The 11,027-nt window shown below is 42.6% G+C and overlaps 1 protein-coding gene across 2 annotated transcripts in view; it reads left to right on the plus strand.

The window, feature by feature from the left end:
- The window catches only part of LOC311008309 (cytohesin-1-like), a 12,570-nt gene extending 2,899 nt beyond the window's left edge, over positions 1 to 9,671 (plus strand). Inside the window, exons 2-12 of one of the 2 annotated variants that reach the window (XM_084001855.1) lie at positions 2,484 to 2,566; positions 4,822 to 4,886; positions 5,046 to 5,112; positions 5,273 to 5,391; positions 5,988 to 6,181; positions 6,377 to 6,525; positions 6,785 to 6,896; positions 8,047 to 8,123; positions 8,215 to 8,286; positions 8,563 to 8,717; positions 8,798 to 9,671. In XM_084001855.1, coding sequence (XP_083857981.1) covers positions 2,484 to 2,566; positions 4,822 to 4,886; positions 5,046 to 5,112; positions 5,273 to 5,391; positions 5,988 to 6,181; positions 6,377 to 6,525; positions 6,785 to 6,896; positions 8,047 to 8,123; positions 8,215 to 8,286; positions 8,563 to 8,717; positions 8,798 to 8,876 — 1,172 coding nt within the window. In that variant the 3' untranslated portion in view covers positions 8,877 to 9,671. The remainder of the gene's footprint in view (positions 1 to 2,483; positions 2,567 to 4,821; positions 4,887 to 5,045; positions 5,113 to 5,272; positions 5,392 to 5,987; positions 6,182 to 6,376; positions 6,526 to 6,784; positions 6,897 to 8,046; positions 8,124 to 8,214; positions 8,287 to 8,562; positions 8,718 to 8,797) is intronic. The other variant, XM_084001856.1, reaches the window with a different exon arrangement.
- Positions 9,672 to 11,027: the final 1,356 nt, after the last annotated feature.

An 11,027-nucleotide genomic window follows, 5' to 3' on the forward strand; every position in this document is an offset into this window, starting at 1 on the left:
GGGAGGGGGAAATCAATCACAAATGGGCCAGCGATAATGTAAATTCTTCCAGTAAACTGTCAAGTAGGAGTACTAGAACTACAGGGAGCTTTTCATGGTGTTTTCCACTTGACAGAGTGAGAGTTTTGCTTTTTCCCCCACCTGACATACTTCACTTTAAAAGCCTTTACCACCAGGAGAAGGCAGCTCAAGTCGTCATACTTTTCTTCACTTCCTCTTTTCTTCACTTCTTTGTGTGTCTTTGTCAAGGGAGTTTGCGTTGTTAGTCTGTTTCTGCATCCTTATTGGACTTTTGAGCCTTCAGACTGTGTGAATGTGATCAGTCACTGGGGGAGTTTACCATAAATACAGGATTATATCACTCCAGCCTGTTATCCCTGGGACCGGGGGAACATCGAAACGCACAATTATCGCCTTGTGAACACTGAAATGCACAATTATTGCCTTGTGTGCCGTGCCAGACACGGAAACTCTCAATCTCAAAAACACTGATACATTGCTAGTCCTAACTAGTTCCCCTCGGGTCCTAGGTCAGCTGCGATCCTGTGGGTAGAGCAATGAGACAAACTGGCGTGTGTGAGTGTTGTTTTCTACGAGCAACTGTGTGATAAACAGGAAATATAAATAATGTAATTCTGCCAGAACAGGGAGCTGTTGTTTAGTAATTTGTCATTACATTTTGGGTGATGCCAGGAGATGTCAGTGATGTCTGCACCCTCCTCATTACTTCACCCAACAACACCCACCTCCCCACTTTCTTTCTCTCCGAGACACACGGTGTCCACGTGGGGGAGCCGGCGTTTGATGCTCTGCTCACTGAGGGAGGAGTCGAGATGGATGGAGGGAGGGTGGGTGGGTGGTGGGTGAGAGAGATGGGAGTTCAAAGGTTTTACCCTCTCTCTCTCACACACACACACACACACACACTTTCAAACACACTTGGCCTCATCCTCATTTAGCCACTGGCCTGCTCCCCTCCCCTCTGGAATGGTTGCCTGAGCATTAAGAAGCAGGGAGGCTGGAGTAGGGGACCACACGATTGGGATTGGGCTCGGCCAGGACAGGATTATTGTTGGAGGAACCAGATTGGACTGCAGGCTGTTTTGTCCTGGGATTGGAGACTCGGTTAAAAAACGATGTGGACTTTATGGAAATAACTGGCGTGAGAATCAAACCTTCAGTTCGGTTTCAGTTACACTGGGACTACTGGGACCATTGAGACTGGTGGTGTTACTCAGCAGCAGACAGACGTTTCCCTCTGGTATGAACCTCAGCATTATGACACAAATGTGTAGGTGTTCAGTGCGTCATCATAACTTCTGCTTCGGAGATTTATCTGACTGTGCGTGCGTGTGTCGTCACGTCTTCCTCAGAAATATCAGTGTGTCTTCAGAGGATGTGTTGCGAACAAGAAAGTGGAGGAAGGATAGAGTGAGAACTTTAGGCCTGAATATGTTGGTTGTCCATAGCAGCTGGTCATCCGCTACGGCAAGGTGTCTCATTACTTGCCAACAAAAACACACACTCGGTGACCTCGAGACTATGCGGAGCAGCTGGTTGGAGACTCATGTTGTTATTTATGTCGGAATGCGTGTGTTTGTTTGCGTCAGAGGAGGATGATATGACGGTCTTTCATAAGTCGTCACGCATCCACTTGCTGTCATTTCCTATCTCTAAATGAAAAGCCCGAGAGAGGAAGTGAGTGTAAATGTCAGTTTCACTGCCTCTCTGTTCACAATGCTGCATTATTCTCACTCTTTTGTTTATAATGAGAACTGTTGCAGCCTAATCTCTGTTTTGTGAGCACGTCACTGTCGGCGTGTTTGCGGCATCTAAATAATATCACAATCCAAGGCTGTAGCGCCTGTCACGCCGCCTGAGATGAGTTTTATCTGGAACAATTTAGATGATTGGTTAAACCTCTTTGAGATTTTTCAAACATTTTATTTATTTATGACTTTTGATAGGCTGAATAATTGATTAATAAAGAAAACAAGATAAGCCAGTGTACTGGAATCCCTCAGCGCGACTCCTCCTAACGAGGAGGACAAATAGCGGCGGCAACACAGCTCGATATGACCTCCTTGTTTTGCGTAATTGGTGCCTTTTCTTCAGCTTTTGTTGCTGGTTAGAGCCATTTGGAAAGCAGCCACATCAGAAGCTTTAGTAAGCATCCAGTGGAGAGGAACAGCAGTGAAATACATGAAATATGCCAACCAGCACAATAACTCTACATGCTGCATTCGCTCTTATGTTACTGGAACTGGAATTTTTATTGCTCAAATTTTCTGAAGAAAAACCACAAGTCGGTCATTTCCCTACTCGCCCTATCACTCCAGTATCAGTATCCGTACACTCTTGTCCATGTACAGTTAAGGGTGTGTATTAAATAAAACACGGCTTGGACATTTGGACATATCGGTTATAGTAAGATATATAAGTATGTAAGATAATTCAAATTTTTGTGCTCTTTCTCTCCTCAGTGCCTGATGACCTCAGTCCAGAGGAGAGACAGGAGCTGGAAAGCATCCGCCGCAGAAAACAAGAGCTACTGCAGGACATACAAGTAATAACACACACCCTCTCTTCCCTTCCACCGTTTTAGTTCTTGAATCCGTTTGTTAAACCTTCCTCTGGAGCTCAAAACTCTTGGCCCTGTTTGTTTTCTGTCCTCGGTGATTACTGCTTGGGCAAAATGATTTCTAAAGAGTGCAGCCATGAAATGGGAGTTTGTTTTGTCCCGGCTTCTAAACTCGGTACTCTGGACTCCCACAAGTCTCTTTGTTTTTAGCAGTTACAATGTTACGTGATTTAGGGATAAAGTCCACAGTCCTCTTTCTGTGTTTTCAATGTTTATCTGATGTTAATGTGAGTTTTCAGCAGTCACACAGAGTCACTGTGTTTTTAGAATGAGATTCACACGTCACACTTTCTCTGTCGAGCTGCAGGGGGAGAACAGTCAAAGAAAAAAAGGGGAATTTGGCACTAAAATCACTCATTTTGGAAGTTATCTTTCTGAATATGAACTTCAGACGAATTCTTGAATACATGTTTGCACAGAGCGAGGACTGTGGGTTCAGACAGGGATCATTTTAATGGTCAGTAAGGTAAGTAAAAACAGTTTTAATTACTATTTTGAGACAGACTTGAAAAGTTAATTAAGTTAAGCTAATCTGTGATTTTCGAGATTTGCAAAATCATACAGTGCATTGTTTGCTTTTCATCTGAAAATCACATTGTTTGGGTTGTTCTTTCTTTTCTCTGTGTCCTTGAGTAGATTTACCTCCATGTCTAGACCAGTGTGCCTAGGGAGGGGTGTACATGGGTGTTTGGAGGGGGGGTTGTATCGGCGTCTGACCACCGGAGCGTTGCTGTATGCATTCAAGATGGATGATCCACTTTGTGTGCAATGGGGGTGGACCTCTCGTGTATGTGTGTGTCCTCCAGCTCGCTTTGCCTGGAGGAACGGTTTTAATCTCTGCCTCCGTCCCCCTTCAACCTTAAATAAATTAGTACGTGTCAGCTCTTTATCTGGGTAAATGTGCTTCGCTAGATCAGGGGGAATAGCTGGCCTTATCGTCATGAACAAACATGTCGAGAAATCAATGCTCAGATTTGAGTAATGACTTTTTTACCTGGACACAATCTCATGTATGTGGCTGTTTTTCCCAAGTCTCTGTCACATTGTTTAGCAGCATAAATATCAATATCAAAAAATATCAATATGTTGATATATGGTGGAGTTTGGGGCTGCACCTAACACTTTATTTCCATTAGAGCTGAGACAGTTTGATTAACAGATCATTTAGATAAATATATAAATAAACTATTTTGTTCGTGGGCATCCAAAACACACACAAAGAAAACAAAGATAAACACAAACACTCCGGGCAGCGTCGCTGCTGTTTATCACCGAGGTCGACTCGTTCTCCGTCTCTCCTCTGAGCCCCTTCCTGTGTTGCCCTGGGGGGCTGATGGGTAATGAACCATGAAATATGCAAGTAATGGAGACAGGGCACTGTTCGTGTATATATAAGGGGGTGTAACCATGGAAACGCACACATGTAGGAATCCAGACAAGTGAAGCTATTTACCTCGTATAATTATTATTATTATGTTATTACTCACACTCACTGAGATTTGTTGAAGGTTGCAGCTCTCATCTGAGACACTGGCCTCGTCTGCTGCTCTTTCTCTTCTAAATTATCTTAATTTATTGTTTTTTTCTGCTGGGCTCGGTGTTTCTCCATCTGTTTCGCTACTCTCTCCTTTCCTCACATAACCTCTGAGCTCTCTGGAGCTAAGCCAGTCAAAGTCTTTGATCCTGCATATTCCCGTCTCCCCGCCAGTGTGACACTCAAACGGCCCGGGAGGGCGACGGGGAGGGGGGGAGGCAGACTGACGAATCTGGGTCAACACAGGGGAGAGGAGGAGCGGGGAGATGGAAACAGGGGAAGGGTGGTCAGCTCTGACCCCAGAACAGGTGCTACAGCTCCCAGAGAGGGTTTTCTGCAGAGAGCGGCTGTTCAACAAAACTCCTGCCGAGAAGAAGAATGAGTCAGTCTGTGAGAGAGTGAATCACGGCTGCACTTTGAGTGTTTTTTTTCTGGGTCAACTCCTCTGTAAGAAGTGCTTGTCTGGATATGTTGTCAGTGAGATGTAGCTGGAACAGACAACCATGTGTATTGCATTGTGCTGCCGGTGGGATCACAGTATGTCCAGAGGTTTATGTGAAGGGTCAGAAGTTACACAAATATCACATGTATATACAAGATTGTTTCATGCTTTCTGGTCCATCACTCTCCTCCTGTCTGCTCTCAGAGGCTGAAGGATGAGATAGCAGAGGTGACCAACGAGATTGAAAACCTGGGCGTGACTGAAGAGAGGTAAAGTATCTCTCAACCCATTCTGTGCTTGACCTTTTAATTTTAGTGGAAGTGCATTTATTTCTTGCTAAATAACTTAAATGATCATTAAAATTTCTTTTAATAGTCTATTTTGCAGACGAATTTAATACGTTTATGTTCTGTTAAATTTGCTTTTAGGAAAAGCATGCAGAGGAATAAACAGATGGCAATGGGCCGAAAGAAGTTCAACATGGACCCCAAGAAGGTGAGAACAAATCATGCTCTTCCTTCCTCATGTAACAGATGTTTTTTGGACCTCATCAGACAAAAAACGAATTCATTTCTTGGTGGCTCTGGAAGTCAGTGTTCACTGTGTATTTTTAGTGAAGGGTGTTGAGACTGACTGTTCTGATTTTCTCTGTCAGGGGATTCGCTTCTTGATTGACAGCTCCCTGCTTAAAAACACCAGTGATGACATCGCCCGGTTTCTCTACAAGGGTGAGGGGCTGAATAAGACCGCTATCGGCGACTACCTCGGGGAGAGGTGAGTGATACTTGAGTTTGCACTTCCGGTAAAGTACATCATTATATATCCCTCTCGTGACTTTTGAAGCGGTTACATGTCTTCTAAAGGACTACAAAACGTCATCATGGCGGCCTCGTTGTTTATACTCATGTTCATTCGACTGTGATGTAGTTAATGGACCCAGAGAACCTGTTCTGTCTGTGGACCCTTACCAGAACTGTACATGTTTATACATGTGCAGCATTATTGAGGACATATCAATATGCTATCAGTACTATACTACATGTATGAGCTTATGGTGCATTAGCACTTCTAAAAGATCATCCATTAATCTGTTTTTATCTGGTTTGTTTCATCTCATCCAACTCCTCACGCTGCCAGCTCAGTGAGCTAAACAGAGCTGCATTCGGTTCCTGACCCTGTTGTCTTTGTGTTAACTCCCCCTGTGTGTGTGTGTGTGTGTGTGTGTGTGTGTGTGTGTGTGTGTGTGTGTGTGTGTGTGTGTGTGTGTGTGTGTGTGTGTGTGTGTGTGTGTGTGTGTGTGTGTGTGTGTGTGTGTGTGTGTGTGTGTGTGTGTGTGTGTGTGTGTGTGTGTGTGTGTGTGTGTCATGCAGAGATGACTTCAACATTGAGGTCCTGCACGCCTTCCTGGAGTTGCACGAGTTCTCAGACTTGAACCTGGTTCAGGCTCTCAGACAGTTCTTGTGGAGCTTCCGGCTGCCCGGCGAGGCTCAGAAGATCGACCGCATGATGGAGGCGTTTGCCCTGCGATACTGTCGATGTAACCCCGGAGTGTTTCAGAGCACAGGTACACAAGTGTGTGTGTGTTTGGAAGAGGGGGGGGGGGTCAAAGTTTACAAAAACATTTTGTAATATACTTTTTGTGAAAGACACCAAAAGTAAAGATACTAAGATAATTTATTCTCCTCAAAAAGTCCTTTTCCCAGTTTGTATTCTGGGCTTTGAAATCAACTAATTCAGTGGTTGTTGTCTTGTTTTACAGATACCTGTTACGTTTTGTCGTTCGCTGTGATCATGTTGAACACCAGTCTACACAACCCGAACGTGAAGGACAAACCCTCCGTTCAGAGATTCACAGCGATGAACCGAGGCATCAATGATGGAGGAGACCTGCCGGAGGAGCTACTCAGGGTGAGATATGTTCCTTTCCCTCTGTATAGTAGGACTGTTAATGCACTTGGTTGTTATACAGACAAAAACACTGAGGTTTTATTTGCTTTGTTTTATTTGAAATACATTATAATTATTAGCCAATTATATTTTGGATTAAAAAACTGACATTGCAATATTTGCTTCTGAAATGTCATGGAGTAGAATATAAAGTAGTATATAATTAAATCCATCCCTGCTCATCACCTCCATCCCCCCCCCCCCCCCCCCCTCTCTGTAGAACCTGTACGACAGCATAAAAAATGAACCTTTTAAGATCCCAGAGGATGATGGGAACGACCTCACACACACCTTCTTCAACCCCGACAGAGAAGGATGGCTGCTGAAACTCGGTACGGCTCCTGTGTTGTATACAAGGGAGGGACGCGATTCTTTCGATTTTAAGGTCACAATTCATGGTCACGTTTAAATAATTGATTTCACATGCAATAACGATATATTTCACTTGTCAATTGAGAACAAACAGGTACAAAAGAAAAAAATAGATCCACTAGATGGCAGGAGGGTACATTACAATAACAGTTTCTCAGTTAACGATGTACACCTGAATGCACCCTGAAATCCCTGGTTTTCCCCACCATCATACTTTACCATACAAAGCAAGAAGACACACAAATAATATTAAATGGAGATGGTTGTTTCATTCTCTTAATATTCTGCAGCCAACAAATAAGTCTATTGTTTACGTAACTCACTGGGAAGGCAAAATGTTGCCACAGCAATGACTTCAGGCAAGGATTTAATAGTTCTGTCTTTCTCATTCATCTCCGATTCCAACACTGGCCTTGGTGCCTCGAAAAGTGCAGCTGCAGGGCAGACAACCGGTTAACTGTGTTGTCTCTGGAGTTATGTTAATTGTTTTGTTTTTTTGGATGTGCGCAAGAAGGCGGGGGTGGAGAGGGAAAAAAAAAACTGAGACTCTGTGATCCTGCTTTTGACTTTGACGGTGGAAATTGAAAGCTTAGTTCCATCGATTTTTTTTTTAATTTAGAATTTAACTCAAAAACTTTTAACATGAGGACAAAGTTGTGTTTTATTTTTGTAATATCATTTTGTTGATATTGTTCTCGTCTGTTTGTGTTTCATGGGTTTTTGACACCAGGAGGTATGTACCCTTAAAATCCCCAACTTAAATGCACTGCTTTGCTTCTGAGCTGCCTCCTTCCCTGCCTTTCTACTCCCATTGGCTGCGTGCATTCACCCTCATATCCCAACTTAATCATTCATGGGCTTTGTGCTGTTCAGCCCCGATGTGAAAAAAGACAAGTAGTTTCACATCTGTTTCTAACTGCTGGCAACTGACCCAAGTTTAAACCTCAGCTTTCATCTTTATCATCAGTAGGCTTTAAGCTTTACCTCCTGCTTTGTGCAGTCAGTGTGCTTCAGAGTGTCGCTGTCGTCATACGAAGTCCAGCTTTATGCTCCAACAACTAACTTTTTTGTCTTTACCGAAGTCTTAACTCACATGTAATCTCTCCTCAGGTGGACGAGTTAAGACCTGGAAGAGACGCTGGTTCATTCTCACAGATAACTGCCTCTACTACTTTGAATACACGACTGTGAGTAATAGAAGGGCAGCGATATTTGACAAATACTCCATGTATGCTTACGTTAGTACTTAGATGTTTGTCTCCCTCTGCTGTTTATAAGGATAAAGAACCCAGAGGAATTATTCCGCTGGAAAATCTGAGTATCAGAGAAGTTGATGACTCCAAGAAACCGGTAAACTATTTTTTTCTCTCGCCGATATATTTTAAATTTAGAGTTTGACAATGTCTGCTGTTTTTTTAAATGTTTCTATATAAGCAGTAGCTTTAGTACCATGTCAGAAAAGAGGGATGGAAGTTGATCAATATATCCTTTGGTGTCCTCTTTCCTCCTCAGAGGAGCACCTCACCACAAATTGTAGTTTTTTCTCATCATGTTGTCAGAGAATGTGTTTTTCAGACATTTCCTGTGCATCTCGTGACAAACCTTGTTTGCTGTGCTTTCTCACAGAACTGCTTCGAACTATTCATCTCAGACCACAAAGATCAGGTTATCAAAGCCTGCAAGACGGAGGCAGATGGACGCGTCGTCGAGGGAAACCACACTTTTTACAGAATCTCCGCCCCGACCACAGAGGAGAAGGACGAGTGGATCAACAGCATCAAGTGAGCCACGTTTAAACTCTCTCCTGCAGATGATCGGCGTGAAGTCTCGTATCTAACCCTCCTTCATCTTCCACCTGCAGAGCCGCCATCAGCAAAGACCCATTCTACGAGATGCTGGCTGCTCGGAAGAAGAAGGTCTCGTCTCTGAAGGGGCTGTAGAGCCGCTGAGGATTAATCATCGAAAGGTTTGAATTAATGCAGCTGACTGGATGTGGACATGATACTCCTGCTGCTGCAGTGACACTTGGACCTAACGGAGGATTCAGCTTTGAAAGAAGCCCTTCCTTTGTCAACTTTTTGAACCGGTGCACCTTCAGTCACGACAGCTCATTCTCTACAGGTTTGAACTTTTGTTTAATTTAATGTAGTTTAATTTCCCATCTAGAGATTAAAGATTCAGTTCATTTTTTTTATCCTCCTTTTGAACACTCCACTTTCGCAGTACAGACACTGTGCCCTCTCGTTAGGACTCCCACTCCTCCTAAAACCTGTTATATGATTGTCTGCTTCCCCCAGAGCTACTACAGCTCCTCAAACACAAGATCTTTTCAGTCAGAATACATATGTTTTTGTAGCCGAACACGAGGTGAGGAAAAAGACTGGTTTGATAAAAACCCTTTCTACGCCTTGTTAAAGACAGTACATTATGGGAGTGGGGGACAGCTGATGAATGAATGTCATCATACATTATGATTCAGAAAAAAAATGACTGAAAATATCAGCTGGAAAACAAATCATTTCATCTGAGACGCTGGACTCTATTGTTTAGTCTGATTTGCCATAAATAATGCTCTTTTCTAAGCCTGTTTTCTTACTGCTGTTGGTCTTTTGTCAAAGCACTGTTGCTGAAAATGAAGGTGATGCTTAAATAGCTAAATATTTATTTATCCAGATTTCTTGTAATTTATTCTTTTGAGTTTTGTCTTATTAAAAGTTTGCAAACCAAAGTTCAACTCCAGTTTCTTTTTCATTTGATGTTTTTTTCAAAACGGGACTGACTTACTGTAATTGTTAAAATTATTGTGATTGCTTTGCTGAATGTTGAATATGCAAGATTCAACACAAATGATGGTATAAGATCAAATCTGGATCTGGATTCAAGTTAAGCTGAACATTTTTGAACAAAATACATTCAAACTTCAACAACAAGTAGGTGGACCTTGTGATGTTTGTGTTTGGTTCACGGTGGATTTGATGCTACATACCACAAAATATCAAGTGCAACTACTGTCAAGCCTTGTTATCAGATGTAAACATGCTCATCTAGCGTGACAGTGCAGCTCAAGCGTCATAAGATTTTGACACGGTTGATGAAACAATCACTGCACAATCAGGAAAAAGGGCCTCTTTCCACGTACAACAGATATTGTCACACTATCGAAATTTTTTCGCACCGTTAATTTGTGCTCTTCTAATCTACATATAATCATGTTCCTGTGTTGTAATCCTGCTGTTGTCAGAGGCAGAGCAGGAAGATTCCAGGAAAAGACTTGCATGATTTCAACAGAAAACAGTACGCACGAAAGACATTCAAGGAACACGGACGTATTCAAAAAGCTGACATGTTGCAACCAGTAAGGGGGAGGATATTCTTAAAAAAAAAAAAAAAAAGGTAATCTTAAAAATGTTATTTTATTTTATTGTATCAATGCAGAATTTGACAATTAACATCCAAACAAACATGTTTCTGAGCCATAAACACTTCAATCCGGCCTATTCAGTTCTAGTTGGAACGTGAAGGGTTAAATTAATTGTCAACCTATCAGAATGTTCCTGCCTTTGTTGCTAGGAGGAACATATTATGCTTTTGGCTCTGATTGGTGGTCCAGCTATAAATGTACACTAATTTCAAATGAGTAAAATTGACCAATCATATCTTTACTTTTTATGGGCGGGCTTTGTAATCGCTAACTTCGTGACAAGTTCCGCCCGCTTTGGGGAATCACCGCGAGCGCAATATAGCCGCAAATAAACTAGCTAGCTAGCATGTTGGTTTACAATGGAAGCTAGTAAAAGCTTCGTCGCGGAATTTAACCGCCAATAAACTAGCTAGCTAGCCTGTTGGTTAACGAAAGAAGGCCAATTACTGCGCAGTAGCGGAATACAACCACCCGTAAACTAGCCAACTAGTCTGTTCATTTAGATGGAAGCGAGTAATGGCGACGTAGCGGAATTTAGCCGCCAAAAAAAAAACTAGCTAGCTTGTCTGTTTGTTTGCGATGGAAGGCGAGTAACGCCACTACTGGTGAGGAGGACTTGGTTTTCCAGATGAACTTTTAACGTAAACTTGGAATTATGAGAGAAGGATGA

Source organism: Eutrigla gurnardus (genome assembly GCF_963514095.1).
Source record: "Eutrigla gurnardus genome assembly, chromosome: 22".
NCBI lineage: Eukaryota > Metazoa > Chordata > Actinopteri > Perciformes > Triglidae > Eutrigla > Eutrigla gurnardus.